Here is a 27874-nt window from a genome sequence, read left to right on the forward strand (position 1 = left end):
AAGGAAGTGATAATGCATCCACTGCCTCCGCCTGAGGATCCCGGGATCTGGACAGATACCTGGGAAGTTTCTTGTTTAGATGAGAAGCCATCAGATCTATTTCTGGAAGTTCCCACATTTGAACAATCTGAAGAAATACCTCTGGGTGAAGAGACCATTCGCCCGGATGCAACGTTTGGCGACTGAGATAATCCGCTTCCCAATTGTCTATTCCTGGAATATGAACCGCAGAGATTAGACAGGAGCTGGATTCCGCCCAAACCAGAATTCGAGATACTTCTTTCATAGCCAGAGGACTGTGAGTCCCTCCTTGATGATTGATGTATGCCACAGTTGTGACATTGTCTGTCTGAAAACAAATGAACGATTCTCTCTTCAGAAGAGGCCAAGACTGAAGAGCTCTGAAAATTGCACGGAGTTCCAAAATATTGATTGGTAATCTCACCTCCTGAGATTCCCAAACCCCTTGTGCTGTCAGAGACCCCCACACAGCTCCCCAACCTGTAAGACTTGCATCTGTTGAAATTACAGTCCAGGTCGGAAGAACAAAAGAAGCCCCCTGAACTAAACGATGGTGATCTGTCCACCACGTCAGAGAGTGTCGTACAATCGGTTTTAAAGATATTGAGATATCTTTGTGTAATCCCTGCACCATTGGTTCAGCATACAGAGCTGAAGAGGTCGCATGTGAAAACGAGCAAAGGGGATTGCGTCCGATGCAGCAGTCATAAGACCTAGAATTTCCATGCATAAGGCTACCGAAGGGAATGATTGTGACTGAAGGTTTCGACAAGCTGAAATCAATTTTAGACGTCTCTTGTCTGTCAAAGACAGAGTCATGGACACTGAATCTATCTGGAAACCCAAAAAGGTTACCCTTGTCTGAGGAATCAATGAACTTTTTAGTGAATTGATCCTCCAACCATGATTTTGAAGAAACAACAAAAGTCGATTTGTATGAGATTCTGCTAAATGTGAAGACTGAGCAAGTACCAAGTGTAAGATTTTAATGAGTATATAAATGGTGTCCATATTGTTACAGAGAAGGTTAGTGTGTGCTTATGACTATTTTAACCTCAGCCATGGTATAATGCTGACCTGGTCAGTGAGCAAGCATATAACATATATGGATATGGGAGTGGCAAGTATTGCAAAGGGCTTCAAATAACTCACAATACCTAGTTTGGAACATGGCCAAAAGTGTATTGTCAGCAGTTTTAAAGTGTATAAGAATCAGGGAGAAATAATGGTAGACAGAGTTCATCTTTGGAAAGGAAAACATCAATGATACATGCTATAGCCGGGACTCCCACAGGAAACAAACGGGGTAATATTCATTTATGTATTATTTCTCTGTTAAATTGTTTTTATGTGTTTAACCTTGTAAACAGTAACATGTAATCTTGTTATTTATCTGTTCTTTAATAAATGTGTGATGGTTTAAATAGTTGAAGGTAGTATGGTTGTCTGTTTCTGGAGGGTTTCAAAGATATACAGTACGGTATATGAAATTCGTTTGTACAGGGCCGATTATTAATATATTTATATATTAATTTTTAGACGTGAATGGTTTTTAACATAAGATCCTTTGGTTATTTAAGAGTAATATCTTACATTTTGGCGGCAGCAGGTAGGAGATTTGTTAAGATTCGTGTTCACAACAGATAGCTTTATTTTTAGGTTTTGTTAAAGAGAGATAGATTACTTGTGCTGAAGAAGTAGCTAGCATTCTTTAGATGAGTAATTGTTTGTAACATTCACAAGGTTAAAAGGTTATTGAGCTGTATTTGGGAAAAATCGCTTCAGTTAAAAAACAGAATGAAATTTTAAACTATAGTGAAGGAGTTTTTAATCCATGGTCTAATGTGCAAGAGTATGTTAATAAATCTATTGACAATAAGATATTTTCCAAGTCTGAGGGAAAGAAAGCATTAATGTTTAGTGCATACAAAAACAGAATTTATGTTTACCTGATAAATTACTTTCTCCAACGGTGTGTCCGGTCCACGGCGTCATCCTTACTTGTGGGATATTCTCTTCCCCAACAGGAAATGGCAAAGAGCCCAGCAAAGCTGGTCACATGATCCCTCCTAGGCTCCGCCTACCCCAGTCATTCGACCGACGTTAAGGAGGAATATTTGCATAGGAGAAACCATATGGTACCGTGGTGACTGTAGTTAAAGAAAATAAATTATCAGACCTGATTAAAAAAACCAGGGCGGGCCGTGGACCGGACACACCGTTGGAGAAAGTAATTTATCAGGTAAACATAAATTCTGTTTTCTCCAACATAGGTGTGTCCGGTCCACGGCGTCATCCTTACTTGTGGGAACCAATACCAAAGCTTTAGGACACGGATGAAGGGAGGGAGCAAATCAGGTCACCTAAATGGAAGGCACCACGGTTTGCAAAACCTTTCTCCCAAAAATAGCCTCAGAAGAAGCAAAAGTATCAAACTTGTAAAATTTGGTAAAAGTGTGCAGTGAAGACCAAGTCGCTGCCCTACATATCTGATCAACAGAAGCCTCGTTCTTGAAGGCCCATGTGGAAGCCACAGCCCTAGTGGAATGAGCTGTGATTCTTTCGGGAGGCTGCCGTCCGGCAGTCTCGTAAGCCAATCTGATGATGCTTTTAATCCAAAAAGAGAGAGAGGTAGAAGTTGCTTTTTGACCTCTCCTTTTACCGGAATAAACAACAAACAAGGAAGATGTTTGTCTAAAATCCTTTGTAGCATCTAAATAGAATTTTAGAGCGCGAACAACATCCAAATTGTGCAACAAACGTTCCTTCTTTGAAACTGGTTTCGGACACAGAGAAGGTACGATAATCTCCTGGTTAATGTTTTTGTTAGAAACAACTTTTGGAAGAAAACCAGGTTTAGTACGTAAAACCACCTTATCTGCATGGAACACCAGATAAGGAGGAGAACACTGCAGAGCAGATAATTCTGAAACTCTTCTAGCAGAAGAAATTGCAACTAAAAACAAAACTTTCCAAGATAATAACTTAATATCAACGGAATGTAAGGGTTCAAACGGAACCCCCTGAAGAACTGAAAGAACTAAATTGAGACTCCAAGGAGGAGTCAAAGGTTTGTAAACAGGCTTAATTCTAACCAGAGCCTGAACAAAGGCTTGAACATCTGGCACAGCTGCCAGCTTTTTGTGAAGTAACACAGACAAGGCAGAAATCTGTCCCTTCAGGGAACTTGCAGATAATCCTTTTTCCAATCCTTCTTGTTTAAGGAAGGATAGAATCTTAGGAATCTTAACCTTATCCCAAGGGAATCCTTTAGATTCACACCAACAGATATATTTTTTCCAAATTTTGTGGTAAATCTTTCTAGTTACAGGCTTTCTGGCCTGAACAAGAGTATCGATAACAGAATCTGAGAACCCTCGCTTCGATAAGATCAAGCGTTCAATCTCCAAGCAGTCAGCTGGAGTGAAACCAGGTTCGGATGTTCGAACGGACCCTGAACAAGAAGGTCTCGTCTCAAGGTAGCTTCCAAGGTGGAGCCGATGACATATTCACCAGATCTGCATACCAAGTCCTGCGTGGCCACGCAGGAGCTATCAAGATCACCGACGCCCTCTCCTGATTGATCCTGGCTACCAGCCTGGGGATGAGAGGAAACGGCGGGAACACATAAGCTAGTTTGAAGGTCCAAGGTGCTACTAGTGCATCCACTAGAGCCGCCTTGGGATCCCTGGATCTGGACCCGTAGCAAGGAACTTTGAAGTTCTGACGAGAGGCCATCAGATCCATGTCTGGAATGCCCCACAGCTGAGTGACTTGGGCAAAGATTTCCGGATGGAGTTCCCACTCCCCCGGATGCAATGTCTGACGACTCAGAAAATCCGCTTCCCAATTTTCCACTCCTGGGATGTGGATAGCGGACAGGTGGCAGGAGTGAGACTCCGCCCATAGAATGATTTTGGTCACTTCTTCCATCGCTAGGGAACTCCTTGTTCCCCCCTGATGGTTGATGTACGCAACAGTTGTCATGTTGTCTGATTGAAACCGTATGAACTTGGCCCTCGCTAGCTGAGGCCAAGCCTTGAGAGCATTGAATATCGCTCTCAGTTCCAGAATATTTATCGGTAGAAGAGATTCTTCCCGAGACCAAAGACCCTGAGCTTTCAGGGATCCCCAGACCGCGCCCCAGCCCATCAGACTGGCGTCGGTCGTGACAATGACCCACTCTGGTCTGCGGAATGTCATCCCTTGTGACAGGTTGTCCAGGGACAGCCACCAACGGAGTGAGTCTCTGGTCCTCTGATTTACTTGTATCTTCGGAGACAAGTCTGTATAATCCCCATTCCACTGACTGAGCATGCACAGTTGTAATGGTCTTAGATGAATGCGCGCAAAAGGAACTATGTCCATTGCCGCTACCATCAACCCGATCACTTCCATGCACTGAGCTATGGAAGGAAGAGGAACGGAATGAAGTATCCGACAAGAGTCTAGAAGCTTTGTTTTTCTGGCCTCTGTCAGAAATATCCTCATTTCTAAGGAGTCTATTATTGTTCCCAAGAAGGGAACCCTTGTTGACGGAGATAGAGAACTCTTTTCCACGTTCACTTTCCATCCGTGAGATCTGAGAAAGGCCAGGACTATGTCCGTGTGAGCCTTTGCTTGAGGAAGGGACGACGCTTGAATCAGAATGTCGTCCAAGTAAGGTACTACAGCAATGCCCCTTGGTCTTAGCACAGCTAGAAGGGACCCTAGTACCTTTGTGAAAATCCTTGGAGCAGTGGCTAATCCGAAAGGAAGCGCCACGAACTGGTAATGCTTGTCCAGGAATGCGAACCTTAGGAACCGATGATGTTCCTTGTGGATAGGAATATGTAGATACGCATCCTTTAAATCCACCGTGGTCATGAATTGACCTTCCTGGATGGAAGGAAGAATAGTTCGAATGGTTTCCATCTTGAACGATGGAACCTTGAGAAACTTGTTTAAGATCTTGAGATCTAAGATTGGTCTGAACGTTCCCTCTTTTTTGGGAACTATGAACAGATTGGAGTAGAACCCCATCCCTTGTTCTCTTAATGGAACAGGATGAATCACTCCCATTTTTAACAGGTCTTCTACACAATGTAAGAATGCCTGTCTTTTTATGTGGTCTGAAGACAACTGAGACCTGTGGAACCTCCCCTTGGGGGAAGCCCCTTGAATTCCAGAAGATAACCTTGGGAGACTATTTCTAGCGCCCAAGGATCCAGAACATCTCTTGCCCAAGCCTGAGCGAAGAGAGAGAGTCTGCCCCCCACCAGATCCGGTCCCGGATCGGGGGCCAACATTTCATGCTGTCTTGGTAGCAGTGGCAGGTTTCTTGGCCTGCTTTCCCTTGTTCCAGCCTTGCATTGGTCTCCAAGCTGGCTTGGCTTGAGAAGTATTACCCTCTTGCTTAGAGGACGTAGCACTTTGGGCTGGTCCGTTTCTACGAAAGGGACGAAAATTAGGTTTATTTTTTGCCTTGAAAGGCCGATCCTGAGGAAGGGCGTGGCCCTTACCCCCAGTGATATCAGAGATAATCTCTTTCAAGTCAGGGCCAAACAGCGTTTTCCCCTTGAAAGGAATGTTAAGTAGCTTGTTCTTGGAAGACGCATCAGCCGACCAAGATTTCAACCAAAGCGCTCTGCGCGCCACAATAGCAAACCCAGAATTCTTAGCCGCTAACCTAGCCAATTGCAAAGTGGCGTCTAGGGTAAAAGAATTAGCCAATTTGAGAGCATTGATTCTGTCCATAATCTCCTCATAAGGAGGAGAATCACTATCGACCGCCTTTATCAGCTCATCGAACCAGAAACATGCGGCTGTAGCGACAGGGACAACGCATGAAATTGGTTGTAGGAGGTAACCCTGCTGAACAAACATCTTTTTAAGCAAACCTTCTAATTTTTTATCCATAGGATCTTTGAAAGCACAACTATCCTCTATGGGTATAGTGGTGCGTTTGTTTAAAGTGGAAACCGCTCCCTCGACCTTGGGGACTGTCTGCCATAAGTCCTTTCTGGGGTCGACCATAGGAAACAATTTTTTAAATATGGGGGGAGGGACGAAAGGAATACCGGGCCTTTCCCATTCTTTATTAACAATGTCCGCCACCCGCTTGGGTATAGGAAAAGCTTCTGGGAGCCCCGGCACCTCTAGGAACTTGTCCATTTTACATAGTTTCTCTGGGATGACCAACTTGTCACAATCATCCAGAGTGGATAATACCTCCTTAAGCAGAATGCGGAGATGTTCCAACTTAAATTTAAATGTAATCACATCAGGTTCAGCTTGTTGAGAAATGTTCCCTGAATCAGTAATTTCTCCCTCAGACAAAACCTCCCTGGCCCCATCAGACTGGGTTAGGGGCCCTTCAGAAACATTATTATCAGCGTCGTCATGCTCTTCAGTATCTAAAACAGAGCAGTCGCGCTTACGCTGATAAGTGTTCATTTTGGCTAAAATGTTTTTGACAGAATTATCCATTACAGCCGTTAATTGTTGCATAGTAAGGAGTATTGGCGCGCTAGATGTACTAGGGGCCTCCTGAGTGGGCAAGACTCGTGTAGACGAAGGAGGGAATGATGCAGTACCATGCTTACTCCCCTCACTTGAGGAATCATCTTGGGCATCATTGTCATTGTCACATAAATCACATTTATTTAAATGAATAGGAATTCTGGCTTCCCCACATTCAGAACACAGTCTATCTGGTAGTTCAGACATGTTAAACAGGCATAAACTTGATAACAAAGTACAAAAAACGTTTTAAAATAAAACCGTTACTGTCACTTTAAATTTTAAACTGAACACACTTTATTACTGCAATTGCGAAAAAACATGAAGGAATTGTTCAAAATTCACCAAATTTTCACCACAGTGTCTTAAAGCCTTAAAAGTATTGCACACCAAATTTGGAAGCTTTAACCCTTAAAATAACGGAACCGGAGCCGTTTTGAACTTTAACCCCTTTACAGTCCCTGGTATCTGCTTTGCTGAGACCCAACCAAGCCCAAAGGGGAATACGATACCAAATGACGCCTTCAGAAAGTCTTTTCTAAGTATCAGAGCTCCTCTCACATGCGACTGCATGCCATGCCTCTCAAAAACAAGTGCGCAACACCGGCGCGAAAATGAGGCTCTGCCTATGCTTTGGGAAAGCCCCTAAAGAATAAGGTGTCTAAAACAGTGCCTGCCGATATTATTATATCAAAATACCCAAATAAAATGATTCCTCAAGGCTAAATATGTGTTAATAATGAATCGATTTAGCCCAGAAAAAGTCTACAGTCTTAATAAGCCCTTGTGAAGCCCTTATTTACGATCGTAATAAACATGGCTTACCGGATCCCATAGGGAAAATGACAGCTTCCAGCATTACATCGTCTTGTTAGAATGTGTCATACCTCAAGCAGCAAGAGACTGCTCACTGTTCCCCCAACTGAAGTTAATTGCTCTCAACAGTCCTGTGTGGAACAGCCATGGATTTTAGTGACGGTTGCTAAAATCATTTTCCTCATACAAACAGAAATCTTCATCTCTTTTCTGTTTCTGAGTAAATAGTACATACCAGCACTATTTCAAAATAACAAACTCTTGATTGAATAATAAAAACTACAGTTAAACACTAAAAAACTCTAAGCCATCTCCGTGGAGATGTTGCCTGTACAACGGCAAAGAGAATGACTGGGGTAGGCGGAGCCTAGGAGGGATCATGTGACCAGCTTTGCTGGGCTCTTTGCCATTTCCTGTTGGGGAAGAGAATATCCCACAAGTAAGGATGACGCCGTGGACCGGACACACCTATGTTGGAGAAATAGCAGAGAATTATTCTAAAGTAACTGGAGAATTGCAGGATTTACAAAGACAGTTAACCGAGGTGAAATGTCGGAATGAATCTTTAAAAAATACTTCAGCTGTTTCTTTTAGTCAGGAAACTAGAGAAGCTTTGTTGACAAATAGAGAATTGAGTGCAGAGATTGAGTCTTTACAACAAATGTTACTTGATGCTTATGGAGCAATACAAGTTTTAAAACATTCAGGGCAAGTGTGTGTACCTGAGGATCATTCTAAATGTCATGAAATTATTAATGATTTACAAATAAAACTGGGTCAAAGAAATGCATTAATCGCTGCATGCAAAATACCAGTTAATTTTGTAGAGTGTGTTGATGAAGTTGTGTGTGACAAAAAGAATGTGGAGAATGTAAAGATGACACCAATTCTAGTTAAGGAACAGTTGGATGAAGAAAGAAAGATCATTTCATGTACTAAAATTAACCAGTCTTTGTCTAGCACAGAAATTGCTACATTAAATAAAGAACTAGGACAGTTTAAATTAAGCGATGATCCCTTAGATGTTATAATTAGGTTATCACAATTTGAAAGAATACACAAAGAATTGCAAACAAATGACATATTTGATATAATTGTAACAAGTATGGATGATGCATTAAAAGTAAGCATGCCTTCAGATGTTTTTCTTAGACCAAGAGTTAAACAACAGTTAGTGCATGAGTTACTAAAAACGTTAGGAATTGATTAAATGGATGCTCATTCATCATATGAAAATTGCAAGCAGAAAAAGAATGAATCAGTGCAAGGATTTGCTGATAGACTGTTTGAAATTTATAAACTAACTTTGCCTGAAAATACTGAAGTAGATCATAACAATAAAATATATAAGCATGAGATAAACTGCAGTAATCCAGAAATTATAAAATTGTTGGATTTGACTGTGTTTTCAAGTAACACTTTTAACAAAATAATTGAATGTCTAAAAAGAGCAGAGTTGTGTAATGAAACTAACAAGGGAATAAAACAGAGAATGTCTGCAGTTGGAAAGCCATTCCCAGATAACAGAGAATGTACTAAAATCATTTATAACAAGAAAATATTGGTAAAATTGAAGTATTATCTTTGTAAAAAATGGAGACATATTAATGCCAAATTTGTACAAAGACATAATACTGTTGTAGCAACATCTGCTGAACAATTTGAAACTAGATACAAATTGGAAAATCTAAAAAAAGAACTGGAAAGAGTTAAAATTGATTCAAATTACAAATAAAATTACCAGTTCTGAAAATGGGTAAAAAGGGATAATTGCCTCCAAATCTTGTCTGGAGTGAGGTTCAGACGTAATGTATATAGTTGCCCAGTTTTTAAAGGAGTCATGAATGGGGGCTCATGATGGAATGTATTTTTAATAAATACTGGTGTGCCTATATTCATTATTTATACCTCACAAAAACCTCAATCTAATCCATTGTTCGTAGGGGGGAAAACAAATTGTGTTGCAAGTTTTTCAAGGTTCATATAAAGATGTTATAAAGCTAAAAATGATATGAATTTAATTGATAATGGTATTTTGAATTAGAAGAATATTTAGTGAATTTGTCTGATGAAATGTCAATTTTGGTTTATAAATATAATGTTTTACTTTACTATGCTAATGGTAAAATATAGTTTAATACAGATGATAAACATTATGTTATTTCTGTTTCACATTATGTTTATAGTATAAAGAAACATGACAAGTTAAGTTTACTTGTACATAAACATGCTAAGGTTACAAATATTTTGCAGCAGTTTGCACATGCATTTGCTAAACATAAATATAATTTGGGAAATTGCAAGAGGAGGAGTTTATCACAGGAAATGTACATTTAGCTATAAAAGCAATATCCATATTATTATTATTAAGGAAAGTGAGCCATATGTACAGCAAATTATATATTATTTTACTTGAACAAGGTCTATTGAGAAAATGTAAATCTGTTACTAATTTTACTATTTAGTTTGTACAGAAACCTGATGGAAATGGGCATTTAACAATTGATTAAGGTAAATTACATCCAGTGACATCTGCCTAGGCATCAAAATGTCAGAGAGGTTCCTGCTTTTTCCTTTATCCCTTCAAATACAAAGTTTTATTTAAGCTAGAGTGACAATATCATCTGAAAGAAAGACTCCAGATCAACAAAGGTGGATGTCATAAAAAGACTAAACATACCTGTGTCAATGACTGTTGGGATTGTTCCAATACCAAAGAGACTTTATTCCAAAGTTTAAAGTTTTGGCTGGACCCTTGTATGACTTACTAAAGAAAGAAAACATTTGAGAACCTAAAAAAGGATCAATACGATGGTGTTGCTTACACAGACCCCAGAAAAGTGTTTCAATTGGAAGTTACTACTTAAAAAAAAAAAAGAAAGACTTTATCTGCAATGCTATGTAAAGAGAAGGTTGGAAAACTGAAACCAGTGACCTGCATCATGACCTTTTGAAAATAACTGAAGAAAAGTATTCCTGTGTGAGGAACAGTTGTTGTCAGTATTCTGGACATAAGAACATTTTAAATAACATTATTTCAAAAAGTGTTATTGCAAAGTTCACATTTTCCTTAGAACTTAATTGGTGAAACTAGGAAACAGTATAATTTCATCTGCAAGATTTTAAAAGTGGGTGCTGATGCTAATGAAAAGAAATATAGACATTATAATAAAGGAAACAACTTTGTTGCCAGCATGTTTGCTATATAAAGGTCAACTACATAAATAGTCACTTTTCATGTTTTTTTGTTTTTTTTTTCCCCTCTCAATTCAAGTTTATATATTTTGATGCAAAGTACAGATGTTTACTGTGATGGTTCTTTTTATCATAAGGATGGTAAAGCATATACAGGTTTTTCAATAATTTTACCTGATAAAATAGATATGCATTTATGTGAGATACATTATTCTCAATATGCTAAATTGGCTAATGTTTGTTGTACATTGGAACACTAAGCAGATATGGCTATTGACATTTATAATAATAGTGCATATGTGGTTAATACAATAACAATGCTTCCTTTGTATGTATATAATGGTTTTAAGTCATATGATGAAAAACCATTGGTACATACAAATCTGTTGAAGTATATTTCATATTTGCTAAATAAATGTAAATTGCCATATACAGTAATTAAAGTAAAAAGCTCACACTAAAAGTGATGAACATAATGAACAAAATAACTTAGTTGATGCTTGTGCTAAAAAGGCTGCAAAACAAGTAAAATTATGGGAGTTCCATGAGGAACCTGAGATTTCTGCAATTACATTAAAAAAATAAAATTAAAAAGATAAAATAAAAATAAAGCAAATTTGGTGTCATTGCAAAATTCTTATATTTCTTATGTAATGTTAAAATAAAGGCATTTAGCAGGGAAACCTTTATCAATGCCAGTATCATGGGCAAATGACAAATTTATAAAATATGAAGAAAATGGAACTTTAATGTGCTTAAATAAGTAAAATATGTTGTTTGTATTTCCAGTTGTTGTATTCCTTAAAGGGACAGTAAACACCAGAATTTTGTTGTTTTAAAAGATAGATAATCTCTTAATCACCAATTTTCCAGTTTTGCATAACCAACATAGTTTTAATTATACAAGTTTACCTCTGTAATTAATTTGTATCTAAGCTTCAGAAGACTGCTCCCTTATTTCAGTTCTTTTGATAGACTTGCAGTTTAGCCAATCAGAGCTGTCTCCATTGTAAATTCATGTGCATGAGTTCAATATTATCTATATGGAACACGTGAACTAATGCCTTCTAGTGGTGAAAAACTATAAAAATGCATTTAGATTAGAGGTGAATTTCAAGGTCTAAGAAATTGGCATATGAACCTCCTAGGTTTAGCTTTCAACTAAGAACACCAAAAGAACAAAGCAAAATTGGTGATACAAGTGAATTGGAAAGTTGTTTAAAATTACATGCCCTATTTTAAACATGAAAGTTCATTTTCCCTTTAAGAATGTGTAGATTAATTTTCAAAAATGTAATTTGCTTCTTATAGGCGGACATTATTCTGCAGATAGAACATGTGACAAAAATACAGAAAAATTTGTAATGGTGGCCACCAATGAAAGATAATATTTTTTGTTTTTTTCCCAATATGTTCTAGAAATTTGCCTTGTCTGCAGTTTAATTCTTCAGTCAATATGAATCAATAATTATTAAGATTTTTACTTTTCCCCATGACAAACCTTGGTTACAAATATAAATAGATATTATTTTGTTTTGTTGGTTTTGACCTAGAATACTAGAAGAATACATGTATAGTTTAGTGGTAATAGATGTATTCACAAAATGGATTGAGGTTTTTTTCCAAAAACAAATCAAGTAGTTTTTATAGTTGCATAGGTTATTTATTTGAGCTTTTCTCTAGATGGGAATGCCATTTGTAGTAGAAAGTAATAATGAGCCTGCATTTAGTGGAAAAATATTTCAAGGAAATTAATTAATCATTGGGAATTAAGCATAAATTATATTGCTTATAAACTGTAATCATCAGGAGCAGTAGAAAGGGGTAATAAATACTATAAACAATTATAAACTACAATTTGTAGTATTAAACTTTCAACATGGGCAAAACATTACCTTTATGTTCAATGACCATAAGATCTATCCTATATTCTACTACAGGTGTCACGCCATATCAAGTAATAACTTGTAGATTGAATAAAACATTTGGAAGGACTTTACTTTCAATTGCTACATCAAATTTACAAGGGGCAATAATAAAAATTTGGATAAAAACATAAATTATGCTTACCTGATAATTTTCTTTCTATTTATGAAGAAAATGAGTATCACAGTATATTGACAATGTAAATATGTTGGTAGCTCAAAATATTGTAAGGAGTAAAGCTCAAATAAAAACATATTTTAACAAAATGTTAGATCTCTTGAATGTAATAGTTTTAGTAATGATAATGAGATTTTATTTCTAAAAAAGTCACTCATTTGTTCCTAAAATGAATTGTTCTTTTTGTATTTTGGATAAAGATAATCTTATTGTTTTATTTCTTTGAAATAACGAATAAGAAAACAAAAAACTATTTTTAAATGATATTATATTAAACAATTTTAAAAATATATGAATTAACAGATACTGCATTTGATTTTTCTTAGAAAGAATCTGAAGAAATATCAAAAAGATGACAACCTATCTTCAAGTTGGGAAAATCCATGTCCTAATGTTGTTATGACTGATTATGGAGGGTTTTGCTGGACGAAATTCTTTTGCATTTTCAGAGGACTGCATGGGTATTTTGGGTTTGACTCAGACAACTTCAAGATGGAAATCGTGATTTTGGTATCAAAATCAATGTAACTGAACTGGTTTTGGAAGATGATCAACAACATCAAAATAAACATTATGATCCTGAATGTATTAACATAGCATTGGGCAAAGGATTCAGTCTAATGTTACAAAGTTATACAGAATGGGTTAAATGTGGCAAAAAAACATCTATTTTTAAGTTTGTTTTTGCAAAATATAAAAGTCAAGGACAATGACATTATTTTGGGAACAAAAGAACGTTACAACATCCGATTGTAGGATTTTACTTTAAAAACGTTAATTGTTGTTAAATGTATAATTATTTTGTTTATGTTAATTTTGTATAAAGAGAATAGTTTATAGAGTAATGTGCTAAACCTTACCGTTACACTATAAGGTCTAGCAAAGTGGTGGACTGTAAGATTTTAATGAGTATATAAATGGTGTCCATATTGTTACAGAGAAGGTTAGTGTGTGCTTATGACTATTTTAACCTCAGCCATGGTATAATGCTGACCTGGTCAGTGAGCAAGCATATAACATATATGGATATGGGAGTGACAAGTATTGCAAAGGGCTTCAAATAACTCACAATACCTAGTTTGGAACATGGCCAAAAGTGTATTGTCAGCAGTTTTAAAGTGTATAAGAATCAGGGAGAAATAATGGTAGACAGAGTTCATCTTTGGAAAGGAAAACATCAATGATACATGCTATAGCCGGGACTCCCACAGGAAACAAACGGGGTAATATTCATTTATGTATTATTTCTCTGTTAAATTGTTTTTATGTGTTTAACCTTGTAAACAGTAACATGTAATCTTGTTATTTATCTGTTCTTTAATAAATGTGTGATGGTTTAAATAGTTGAAGGTAGTATGGTTGTCTGTTTCTGGAGGGTTTCAAAGATATACAGTACGGTATATGAAATTCGTTTGTACAGGGCCGATTATTAATATATTTATATATTAATTTTTAGACGTGAATGGTTTTTAACATAAGATCCTTTGGTTATTTAAGAGTAATATCTTACACCAAGATATCGTCCAAATAAGGAAATACCACAATACCCTGTTCTCTGATTACAGATAGAAGGGCACCGAGAACTTTTGTAAAAATCCTTGGAGCTGTTGCTAGGCCAAACGGCAGAGCCACAAACTGGTAATGCTTGTCTAGGAAAGAGAATCTCAGAAACTGATAGTGCGCTGGATGAATCGGAATATGCAGATATGCATCCTGTAAATCTATTGTAGACATATAATGCCCTTGTTGAACAAAAGGCAGGATAGTCCTTACAGTTACCATTTTGAATGTTGGTATCCTTACATAACGATTCAATATTTTTAGATCCAGAACTGGTCGGAAGGAATTATCCTTCTTTGGTACAATGAAGAGATTCGAATAAAACCCCAGCCCCTGTTCCAGAACTGGAACTGGCATAATTACTCCAGCCAACTCTAGATCTGAAACACATTTCAGAAATGCTTGAGCTTTCGCTGGGTTTACTGGGACACGGGAAAGAAAGAATCTCTTTGCAGGAGGTCTTATCTTGAAACCAATTCTGTACCCTTCTGAAATAATGTTCTGAATCCAAAGATTGTGAACAGAATTGATCCAAATTTCTTTGCTGAGCTGGAATGAGGGCCGCACCTTCATGTGGACTTAGAAGCTGGCTTTGCTTTTCTAGAAGGCTTGGATTTATTCCAGACTGGAGATGGTTTCCAAACTGAAACTGCTCCTGAGGATGAAGGATCAGGCTTTTGTTCTTTGTTGAAACGAAAGGAACGAAAACGATTATTAGCCCTGTTTTTACCCTTAGATTTTTTATCCTGTGGTAAAAAAGTTCCTTTCCCACCAGTAACAGTTGAGATAATAGAATCCAACTGAGAACCAAATAATTTATTACCCTGGAAAGAAAGGGAAAGTAGAGTCGATTTAGAAGACATATCAGCATTCCAAGTTTTAAGCCATAAAGCTCTTCTAGCTAAAATAGCTAGAGACATAAACCTGACATCAACTCTGATAATATCAAAAATGGCATCACAGATAAAATTATTAGCATGTTGAAGAAGAATAATAATGTTATGAGAATCATGATCTGTTACTTGTTGCGCTAAAGTTTCCAACCAAAAAGTTGAAGCTGCAGCAACATCAGCCAATGATATAGCAGGTCTAAGAAGATTACCTGAACACAAATAAGCTTTTCTTAGAAAGGATTCAATTTTCCTATCTAAAGGATCCTTAAAGGAAGTACCATCCGCCGTAGGAATAGTAGTACGTTTAGCAAGGGTAGAGATAGCCCCATCAACTTTAGGGATTTTGTCCCAAAACTCTAATCTGTCAGACGGTACAGGATATAATTGCTTACAACGTTTAGAAGGAGTAAATGAATTACCCAATTTATTCCATTCCCTGGAAATTACTTCAGAAATAGCACCAGGAACAGGAAAAACTTCTGGAATAACTACAGGAGATTTAAAGACCTTATCTAAACGTTTAGATTTAGTATCAAGAGGACCAGAATCCTCAATTTCTAATGCAATTAGGACTTCTTTAAGTAAAGAACGAATAAATTCCATTTTAAATAAATATGAAGATTTATCAGCATCAACCTCTGAAACAGAAGAATCATTAGAATCAGAATGATGATGTTCATTTAAAAATTCATCTGGATAAAGAGAAGTTTTAAAAGACTTTTTATGTTTACTAGAAGGAGGAATAACAGACATAGCCTTCTTAATAGATTCAGAAACAAAATCTCTTATGTTATCAGGAACACTCTGAACATTAGATGTTGATGGAACTGCAACAGGTAATGGTATTTTACTAAAGGAAATATTTTCTGCATTAACAAGTTTGTCATGACATTTAATACAAACAACAGCTGGAGGAACAGCTACCAAAAGTTTACAGCAGATACACTTAGCTTTGGTAGTTCCAGCACCAGGCAGCGATTTTCCTGAAGTATCTTCTGGCTCAGATGCAACATGAGACATCTTGCAATATGTAAGAGAAAAAACAACATATAAAGCAAAATTGATCAAATTCCTTAAATGACAGTTTCAGGAATGGGAAAAAATGCCAAAGAACAAGCTTCTAGCAACCAGAAGCAATGAAAAATGAGACTTAAATAATGTGGAGACAAAAGCGACGCCCATATTTTTTTAGCGCCAAATAAGACGCCCACATTATTTGGCGCCTAAATGCTTTTGGCGCCAAAAATGACGCCACATCCGGAACGCCGACATTTTTGGCGCAAAAGAACGTCAAAAATGACGCAACTTCCAGCGACACGTATGACGCCGGAAACAGAAAAGATTTTTTGCGCCAAAAAAGTCTGCGCCAAGAATGACGCAATAAAATGAAGCATTTTCAGCCCACAGGGAAAAAGTCAAATTTTTTAAGGTAAGAAAAAATGATTGATTCAAATGCATCATCCCAAATATGAAACGGGCTGTCTGAAAATAAGGAATGTTGAACATCCTGAGTCAAGGCAAATAAATGTTTGAATACATATATTTAGAACTTTATAAAAAAAGCGCCCAACCATAGCTTAGAGTGTCACAGAAAATAAGACTTACTTACCCCAGGACACTCGTCTACATGTTGTAGAAAGCCAAACCAGTACTGAAACGAAAATCAGCAGAGGTAATGGTATATATATAAGAGTATATCGTCGATCTGAAAAGGGAGGTAAGAGATGAATCTCTACGACCGATAACAGAGAACCTATGAAATAGACCCCGTAGAAGGAGATCATTGCATTCAAATAGGCAATACTCTCCTCACATCCCTCTGACATTCACTGCACGCTGAGAGGAAAACCGGGCTCCAACTTGTTGCGGAGCGCATATCAACGTAGAATCTAGCACAAACTTACTTCACCACCTCCATAGGAGGCAAAGTTTGTAAAACTGATTTGTGGGTGTGGTGAGGGGTGTATTTATAGGCATTTTGAGGTTTGGGAAACTTTGCCCCTCCTGGTAGGAATGTATATCCCATACGTCACTAGCTCATGGACTCTTGCTAATTACATGAAAGAAATATCTTCAGACACCAAACTTCACCTCCTCCATTGATAGAGGCAAAGAGAATGACTGGTGGTTATGGGTAAAATAAGTGACACTTAACAGCTTTGCTATGGTGCTCTTTGCCTCCTCCTGTTGGCCAGGAGTGAATATCCCACTAGTGATTGGAATGACGTCGTGGACTCTCCATGTTTTAGGAAAAAAACATTTTTCTTTTATATTAAAACCATATATTAAAAACAGCAGATTACAGAGACTAATAAACATTTTTTTCTGAAATAACATAAGCATCCCCAAATTGACACAAGAACATCAATCTTTCCTCAATGCCCCTTTACAGACTCAAGTAATTAATGCCATTAAATATGCTAAATTAGGGAAAGCAGCAGGCCCAGATTGCCTTCCTATCCAACATTATAAAATCCTCAGCACAGATATATGCCTGCCCTATCATTACTGTTCTCTGAGTTGCTATCGGGATGCTCAAAACCTGATCCTAGGTTCACAAACGCCAATATATGTCATATCAAAACCAGATAGAGATCCCACTTCGTCCTATAGGCCGATTTCGCTGTTTAATAGCGACTATAAGCTATTCACGAAAATCTTAGCAGACAGACTAGCAGAAGCATTTCCATCTCTGATACATCTGGATCAGACAGGGGTTTGTTAGGCAGCGCTCTTCAGTAACCAACTTGAGGAAAACTTTAGCAGTTATCTCCCAATATCATCAAACACACAGCAACCCCCCTGATACCCCCTACCTTAAGCATGTCTACTCTCTGTTAATGCTGAAAAAGCGTTCGACAAGGTAAAATGAGACCAACTATATACTTCTTTAACCAATTTTGGTATAACAGGAGATTTCTTTAGTGTAAACCAACAACTCTATAATACACTGACGGCTTCCTTAATTATCACCGGTGGCCTTTCATCCCCTTTCAAGGTTGTCCGTGGTCACCACTACTATTTGACCTGGCCATCGAACCGTTAGCATGCTATATACGGCAACATTGCACAGGTCTTCAGATAAACAGGCATAATTTACATATTTCCCTGTTTGCTGATGATCTTTTACTTTATAATAGTAACCCTACCGTAAATATACCTATACTACTTGACATCATGACAAGATTTGGAAACTTTACAGGTTAGAAAATAAATGTTAATAAGTTGGAAGAAACATGGTTACAAAACACAAAAAAATCCTCACTCTGTAATACTAATCTAAAGTCACCTCGGGTTCCTTTAAATACTTAAGGTGATATATTTGCGTTGGGTTAACATGTAAGTATATGCCTAACATCCCCAAAACTATAAGCAATATACAGAGACTCCTACGGGTGTGACAAAGCCTTCCACTCTCCCTCATTTGTTGAAAATGATAGCTCTACCCAAAATCCTATATCCCTTACAAATGTTCCCTTCTTACTACACAACGAAGACCTACAAACACTCTCTGCTGCCTTTACCCCTCATTTGTATGCAATCAAAAGAAACACAGGATAAACAAGACTAAATTAGCTATGCCGTTACAGGTAGGAGGCCTTAAATTCCCGAATATTCAATGGAACAATTGTGCAACATTAGCCAAACTAGTTTTAGGTTGGCTGACCAACTCGAATTACTTCTGCCCCACTATAGAAACTAAAATTGTAACACCACTCCATTTAGCTTACCTCCCACATGCCAACTTGTCAAGCCTCCCTCAGCATATCTCCTAGAATATTCTGTTCCGAGACCCATTAAGAGCATGGATTAAATTATGTACATTATGAGGTGCTGACCGTCAGGTATCCAGACACTTACCCATACAAGGCAACCCTAAATTCATACCTGGCTACACTACGCAAGCCTTCCAAATGTGGAAATCGCATGGGCTAACGACTGTCGCGTAATTAATTAATCCAGCTACACTCCAAATTCTTCCTTTCTATAACCTCCGGGAATCCTATGCCATACCTTCCAATACAATATTTGCCTATTTTCAATGCAGACACTATGTCCAGGCTCTTCTTTCAGCCAAACTTATCACAACAGCTAACTCGAATATAGATAAACTCTGTCATATAACAAAACAGGGAACACATTCCATCACGCACATTTATAATGTGATCACCGCTCACATAGAACAACCTAACCTATAATGCAAACAATACACACTAAGTGGCAATTGAGGAAAAACATTTCCATTACCTTACAGGAGTATTTCAAGCTTTTTGCGAGTTCAAAAAGCTACACACTCTACCTATTTAAGAGAATTACACGTTAAATTAATTCACCAAGCTTACATTTTACCGAAACAAAGAGCTTAATGGGTCCCTGAAGCGTTGGACATATGTAATAAATGCTCGGCTCCATCTCCTGCACCTAATGTGTGATTGTCCTAAATTGCAAAGACTATGGGTAAAGTAACATTTTAGCTTAAAAAAATACTACACATGAGTATAACTTTAACAGCCTCTAACATTTTCTTACATGACAACCACAATGCACCACAATATAGGAAATTCTTGCACCTATTGATATTAATGACCAGGAAACTAATCCTACAATATTGGGCCTCTACTAAAGCTCCCCCTTTTAAGAAATTGGTGAATGCACTACAAGCTCAAATACTTATATAACAAGCGGATGTCCAAGGGGATTTATATAAGAGAATTAAAGAATTTTTTTATGAATGGAACCCTATCTACTATAGATTCCAACCCCTAAGATACAAAATCCTACACCTCTTTCAGGGCTCTCCATTTACTCTCACTGAGAATTTGCATGGCAAATGATGTCCTCTATCATTTCTACCAACTCAGATAAGTCACAACAGAAAACATTCCACTACCTACCTGAACACCTAGCTAAACATCTTCTCGAGTCCTTCTACTGCTAAACTGGTTGTGAAAATCTTTGGAGTCGGCGCTGCCTCCCCCAATCCCTTCCCCCTGGAGAAAAGGATTATGAGGTATGTCCTTTAAATAGTTTAATTATTTAGTTTTGTTAATTTATTTGTTAGTTATGGTTTATTCTATGTGTTGTACCTTGGAATCAAAATTGTCCTGCCCTGCAGTAGTAGGGGAGGCTGTTGTGCTCGCTAAACCTGTTATCTGACCTCATTACTACCGTACATGGCTTTCTTATGTTGTGACAATAAAGTTTACCCCCCCACCAAAAAAAACCCATATATTAAAACCAACCGTTAAGGCCAGATAAGCTGCCTGTAAAAAGGGTGAAAATGTGTTTTCAAGGGTTTATTGCTGAAGGCTGCTGAAAAGCCTGAAATTACATTGAAAATAAGCTTGAAAAGTGCTCTGACGTACTGAAATACCTCTGGTAGATTCTACCCATGCAATGTATTCGATTGGATTAGACCTCATTATCTGAGCTGAAGAGTAATGCCACTTGCTAACATAACACATTAATTACACATTTTTACCTTAGAAGTTTCTGCTTTTGCTTAGTTGTGAGGGATTTTAAAAACTCTACTTCTGGATCATCTTCCTCTGGTTCACTTACAACGTAAACCTGGAGAATAAAAGAAAGAAGTGATCTTATGAATGAATCGGTAGACAGAGTAAACAAAGAAAAAACAAAGTGATAACTGATTATTATTTTTTTATTTGTCTTGAAGATGCTGCAAGTACTTACAAGTGCAAATGCCAGCACTGATAAATGCACCTTTCACAATTGGATCACTTGCAGATCAAAAGATACCAAAAGTAAACAATAATCGTATGCTACAAAATCTCCAAATTTGCTTTGATTTCCCATTAAATAAAAAATGAAAAAGCACTCCAGCCCACATAAATCAGATCTCCTCAGACCACTGACGCCTTATGAAGTGATTTGCTCGAATAATACAGCAATTAGAAACCCACTATCCCTATCAAGAAAACCTCCTTACCAGAATATGCACACAGATGGCAAAATGATCTTGGTCTTAATTTAGATAGAAAGGAGTGGGACAGGATATTTAATTATACTCGTAGGTCCTCTTCCTCACCACAAATATTAGAGCTAAATTACAAAGTGCTCCTCAGATGGTACTTGACTCCGAGCAGCCTAAATTCAATCTTTCCAGGAGCCTCCAAGGGATGTTGGAGGGGTTGCGGTTCTTTATTGCACATATGGTGGCATTGCCCCAAGATAACTACATTTTGGCAGAATGTAGAAGCCCATTTCAGGTCTATATTAACAACCAAATTTGAGTTATCCCATAGAATAGCTTTGCTCAATGATCTTCCAAATTATCCTTGTTAACTCACTGGAAAGGGGAGGGGCAGGAGAGTATTATAAACTTAATAAAAGAACCCCTTTCACAGAAATCAAGTTTATTTGGGAAGAGTCCTTACAAACAGATTTAGGAAGGGAAGGCCTGTAGATTCACAGTCTAAGTGCCAACACAATACAGACATGCTCACATAAGGGGGATGCAGTACATAGAGTGATTTCAGAATTGCCCCCCCCTTCTTTCTTCCCCTTTCCACAGTGCATTCTCTCCTTTCCCCTCCTTACCCTTCTTTTCCCTTCCCCTCAACAAATCCCTTTCCCTACTCCGACCTTGCATCAGACTATAAAACAATGTGAACTTGAGCTAAGTTACAGTGAACTAAATAATAAACTTTGTTCTTTTTGGTTTTGAATTGTTAGAGTTTAAAAAAAAAAAAAAAATTTGTAAAAAAAAAAAAAAAAAAGGAGAAAAGAAAAACCTCTAACTTTATCTTTATCAACATCATTGTTTATACAGATTGTATCCACAGATGTATGTTATATTACATTGGCAATGTGAAATGTATCATTTGATTTCCTGAATAAATAATAAAAAAAATCTGCAAAGCGACCACTTGGTCCTTCTTTGCATACCTTTACAAAAAAGCACAAATGTCTATGTTTGGTGGCAGGTTATGTTTTATTTAAAAGGACTTTAAGTCATTTTTCTACATGCTTCAGAATGACAGCGCTGCAAAACATCTACACAGAAAAGCTAAAATTTTGTTAGTAAAATTTCTTATGTAGTATTGAAACACACCCTTTTGAACCAGGGTACCCATAATTTAATGAGATAAGACTTCATAAAAAGTAGACCCTATTTTGCAAACAAAACATAATGTAGCTACTGTAGTAGTACAGAATATACCTGTGCAAAACACATTTTACATTTGTTTACACCTGAGCCTATGCCATCACTATTGGCAGAGAGGGAAATGGAAAAGGGAAATGGAAAAAGGAAATTTATACTTACCAGATAAATTGATTTCTTCTACGATACGACGAGTCCACGGATTCATCCTTACTTGTGGGATATTATCCTCCTGCTAAAAGGAAGTGGCAAAGAGCACCACAGCAGAGCTGTATATATAGCTCCTCCCTTCCCTCCTCCCCCAGTCATTCGACCGAAGGTTTAGGAAGAGAAAGGAAAAGCTAAAGGTGCAGAGGTAACTGAAGTTGTAAAAATAAAATATAATCTGTCTTAAAATGACAGGGAGGGCCGTTTACTCGTCGTATCGTAGAAGAAATCAATTTATCAGGTAAGCATAAATATCCTTTTCTTCTACAAGATACGAGTCCATGGATTTCATCCTTACTTGTGGGATACAATACCAAAGCTACAGGACACGGATGAAACGGGAGGGACAAGACAAAGACCTAAACGGAAGGCACCACTGCTTGAAGAACCTTTCTCCCAAAAACAGCCTCAGAAGAAGCAAAAGTATCAAATTTGTAAAATTTGTAAAAAGTATGAAGGGACGACCAAGTCGCAGCCTTACAAATCTGTTCAACAGAAGCATCATTTTTAAAGGCCCACACAGCCCTAGTAGAATGAAATGTAATTCTTTCAGGAGGCTGCTATCCAGCAGTCTCATATGCCAGGCGAATTATACTCCTCAGCCAAAAAGAAAGAGAGGTAGCCGTAGCTTTCTGATCCCTACGCTTTCCAGAATAAACAATGAATAATGAAGATGATTGACGGAAATCCTTGGTTGCCTGCAAGTAAAACTTCAAGGCACGGACCACGTCCAGGTTATGTAACAGACGCTCCTTCTTAGAAGAAGGATTAGGACACAAGAAAGGAACAACAAATTCCTGATTAATATTCTTATTTGAAACAACCTTAGGAAGAAAACCAGGTTTGGTACGTAAAACCACCTTATCAGAATGAAATATGAGATAAGGCGAATCACGCTGTAACGCTGAAAGCTCAGAAACAGAAGAAAAAGCAACCAAAAACAAAACTTTCCAAGATAACAATTTAATATCTATGGAATGCATGGGTTCAAACGGAACCTCTTGAAGAACTCGAAGAACTAAATTCAAACTCCAGGAAGGACTAATAGGTCTAAATACAGGCTTAATTCTGGATAGAGCCTGACAAAAAGACTGAACATCTGGCACATCTGCCAAACGTTTGTGAAGCAAAATTGACAAAGCAGAAATCTGTCCCTTTAAGGAACTTGCTGATAACCCTTTCTCCAATCCTTCTTGGAGAAAAGACAGAATCCTGGGAATCCTAACTTTACTCCATGAGTAACCCTTGGATTCACACAAATAAAGATATTTATGCCATATCTTATGATAAATCTTTCTAGTGACAGGCTTACGAGCCTGTATCAAAGTATTGATGACCGAATCAGAGAATCCCCGCTTAGATAAAATCAAGTGTTCAATCTCCAAGCAGTCAACTGCAGAGAATTTAGCAAAAAATTTAGGAAAAAATTACCCCTGCACCTCGCCACAGGGTACTGCAAAACGACTCTACAACGATCCGGTCATCAGAACATAAGTTTAGGCCCAACCGGAGCTAATGCCTGCTGCCTTCTCAGTCAGAGTATACTGCGCGTCTGAGCGCATGAAAATAGGCCCCGCCCATCATGGACGTCGAACAAACTAATCTATATCACCGCATGGGAAGCGGTTAGAAAGGAAAGCCATGTGGTCCCCAAAAAACATCACAGTAATGCTGCAGCCATACTTATATTTGTATTTTATACACCAAATAAAAACGATAAGCTGCCTCTCCCAGTGTCCCTTTTCATAACACTTCAGCCCAGAACTATGTCAATGAAAGCAATAAGCACAGGATTTCCAGTAACACCCTTTGTGTACAGGTCTACTTCTTACCCCTTCCCTTGCAGGGAATAAAATGTCAGCCAGTTGTGATATAACAAGTATCCTCATAAATAAAAGACTGAACATACCTCAATGCTTGTAGCATGCAACTGTTCTCCACACTGAAGATTTCTCTTGCACTACCTTCAGCAACTCTGTGGGAACCAACATGGATCTTAGTTACGTCTGCTAAGATCATCAACCTCAGGGCAGAAATCTTCTTCCATATCTCCCTGAGGAAAATAGTACACACCGGTACCATTTAAAATAAAAAACTTCTTGATTGAAGAAACTAAAACTAACACCTCAGTTTACCTCTTCCTATTACTAACACAGGCAAAGAGAATGACTGGGGGTGGAGGGAAGGGAGGAGCTATATATACAGCTCTGCTGTGGTGCTCTTTGCCACTTCCTGTTAGCAGGAGGATAATATCCCACAAGTAAGGATGAAATCCGTGGACTCGTATCTTGTAGAAGAAATAAACAATAAATGTGCATTGTAAATTTTGTCAACATGCATAATTAGACATTGTGGAGTACATTGCAAGTGTAGTGCAAAAATATTAGCGCAATCGTTAGTGTGTCTATTTTTGCACTCATATTATAAAGTAATTATTGTATATCTCTTGAGCGATAGTCTAGTGAAAACTAACATCTGCATGTCGGATAGTGCAGGTGCGCTAAATCCCTAAGATAGACTTCTATGGGGAATGCAGAAAAACAGAATTTATGTTTACCTGATAAATTACTTTCTCCAACGGTGTGTCCGGTCCACGGCGTCATCCTTACTTGTGGGATATTCTCCTCCCCAACAGGAAATGGCAAAGAGCCCAGCAAAGCTGGTCACATGATCCCTCCTAGGCTCCGCCTACCCCAGTCATTCGACCGACGTTAAGGAGGAATATTTGCATAGGAGAAACCATATGATACCGTGGTGACTGTAGTTAAAGAAAATAAATTATCAGACCTGATTAAAAAAACCAGGGCGGGCCGTGGACCGGACACACCGTTGGAGAAAGTAATTTATCAGGTAAACATAAATTCTGTTTTCTCCAACATAGGTGTGTCCGGTCCACGGCGTCATCCTTACTTGTGGGAACCAATACCAAAGCTTTAGGACACGGATGAAGGGAGGGAGCAAATCAGGTCACCTAAATGGAAGGCACCACGGCTTGCAAAACCTTTCTCCCAAAAATAGCCTCAGAAGAAGCAAAAGTATCAAACTTGTAAAATTTGGTAAAAGTGTGCAGTGAAGACCAAGTCGCTGCCCTACATATCTGATCAACAGAAGCCTCGTTCTTAAAGGCCCATGTGGAAGCCACAGCCCTAGTGGAATGAGCTGTGATTCTTTCGGGAGGCTGCCGTCCGGCAGTCTCGTAAGCCAATCTGATGATGCTTTTAATCCAAAAAGAGAGAGAGGTAGAAGTTGCTTTTTGACCTCTCCTTTTACCAGAATAAACAACAAACAAGGAAGATGTTTGTCTAAAATCCTTTGTAGCATCTAAATAGAATTTTAGAGCGCGAACAACATCCAAATTGTGCAACAAACGTTCCTTCTTTGAAACTGGTTTCGGACACAGAGAAGGTACGATAATCTCCTGGTTAATGTTTTTGTTAGAAACAACTTTTGGAAGAAAACCAGGTTTAGTACGTAAAACCACCTTATCTGCATGGAACACCAGATAAGGAGGAGAACACTGCAGAGCAGATAATTCTGAAACTCTTCTAGCAGAAGAGATTGCAACTAAAAACAAAACTTTCCAAGATAATAACTTAATATCAACGGAATGTAAGGGTTCAAACGGAACCCCCTGAAGAACTGAAAGAACTAAATTGAGACTCCAAGGAGGAGTCAAAGGTTTGTAAACAGGCTTAATTCTAACCAGAGCCTGAACAAAGGCTTGAACATCTGGCACAGCTGCCAGCTTTTTGTGAAGTAACACAGACAAGGCAGAAATCTGTCCCTTCAGGGAACTTGCAGATAATCCTTTTTCCAATCCTTCTTGAAGGAAGGATAGAATCTTAGGAATCTTAACCTTGTCCCAAGGGAATCCTTTAGATTCACACCAACAGATATATTTTTTCCAAATTTTGTGGTAAATTTTTCTAGTTACAGGCTTTCTGGCCTGAACAAGAGTATCGATAACAGAATCTGAGAACCCTCGCTTCAATAAGATCAAGCGTTCAATCTCCAAGCAGTCAGCTGGAGTGAAACCAGGTTCGGATGTTCGAACGGACCCTGAACAAGAAGGTCTCGTCTCAAAGGTAGCTTCCAAGGTGGAGCCGATGACATATTCACCAGATCTGCATACCAAGTCCTGCGTGGCCACGCAGGAGCTATCAAGATCACCGACGCCCTCTCCTGATTGATCCTGGCTACCAGCCTGGGGATGAGAGGAAACGGCGGGAACACATAAGCTAGTTTGAAGGTCCAAGGTGCTACTAGTGCATCCACTAGAGCCGCCTTGGGATCCCTGGATCTGGACCCGTAGCAAGGAACTTTGAAGTTCTGACGAGAGGCCATCAGATCCATGTCTGGAATGCCCCACAGCTGAGTGACTTGGGCAAAGATTTCCGGATGGAGTTCCCACTCCCCCGGATGCAATGTCTGACGACTCAGAAAATCCGCTTCCCAATTTTCCACTCCTGGGATGTGGATAGCGGACAGGTGGCAGGAGTGAGACTCCGCCCATAGAATGATTTTGGTCACTTCTTCCATCGCTAGAGAACTCCTTGTTCCCCCCTGATGGTTGATGTACGCAACAGTTGTCATGTTGTCTGATTGAAACCGTATGAACTTGGCCCTCGCTAGCTGAGGCCAAGCCTTGAGAGTATTGAATATCGCTCTCAGTTCCAGAATATTTATCGGTAGAAGAGATTCTTCCTGAGACCAAAGACCCTGAGCTTTCAGGGCTCCCCAGACCGCGCCCCAGCCCATCAGACTGGCGTCGGTCGTGACAATGACCCACTCTGGTCTGCGGAATGTCATCCCTTGTGACAGGTTGTCCAGGGACAGCCACCAACGGAGTGAGTCTCTGGTCCTCTGATTTACTTGTATCTTCGGAGACAAGTCTGTATAATCCCCATTCCACTGACTGAGCATGCACAGTTGTAATGGTCTTAGATGAATGCGCGCAAAAGGAACTATGTCCATTGCCGCTACCATCAACCCGATCACTTCCATGCACTGAGCTATGGAAGGAAGAGGAACGGAATGAAGTATCCGACAAGAGTCTAGAAGCTTTGTTTTTCTGGCCTCTGTCAGAAATATCCTCATTTCTAAGGAGTCTATTATTGTTCCCAAGAAGGGAACCCTTGTTGACGGAGATAGAGAACTCTTTTCCACGTTCACTTTCCATCCGTGAGATCTGAGAAAGGCCAGGACGATGTCCGTGTGAGCCTTTGCTTGAGGAAGGGACGACGCTTGAATCAGAATGTCGTCCAAGTAAGGTACTACAGCAATGCCCCTTGGTCTTAGCACAGCTAGAAGGGACCCTAGTACCTTTGTGAAAATCCTTGGAGCAGTGGCTAATCCGAAAGGAAGCGCCACGAACTGGTAATGCTTGTCCAGGAATGCGAACCTTAGGAACCGATGATGTTCCTTGTGGATAGGAATATGTAGATACGCATCC

At 38.6% G+C, this 27874-nt stretch overlaps 1 protein-coding gene across 1 annotated transcript in view; it reads right to left on the reverse strand.

The window, feature by feature from the left end:
* The window catches only part of CIR1 (corepressor interacting with RBPJ, CIR1), a 440401-nt gene that overhangs the window by 101421 nt on the left and 311106 nt on the right, over nucleotides 1–27874 (reverse strand). The window contains exon 8 of the mRNA XM_053698458.1: nucleotides 20572–20660. Within this exon, the coding sequence (XP_053554433.1) occupies nucleotides 20572–20660 (89 nt within the window). The remainder of the gene's footprint in view (nucleotides 1–20571; nucleotides 20661–27874) is intronic.

The sequence above is a fragment of the Bombina bombina genome, chromosome 1, assembly GCF_027579735.1.
Source record: "Bombina bombina isolate aBomBom1 chromosome 1, aBomBom1.pri, whole genome shotgun sequence".
NCBI lineage: Eukaryota > Metazoa > Chordata > Amphibia > Anura > Bombinatoridae > Bombina > Bombina bombina.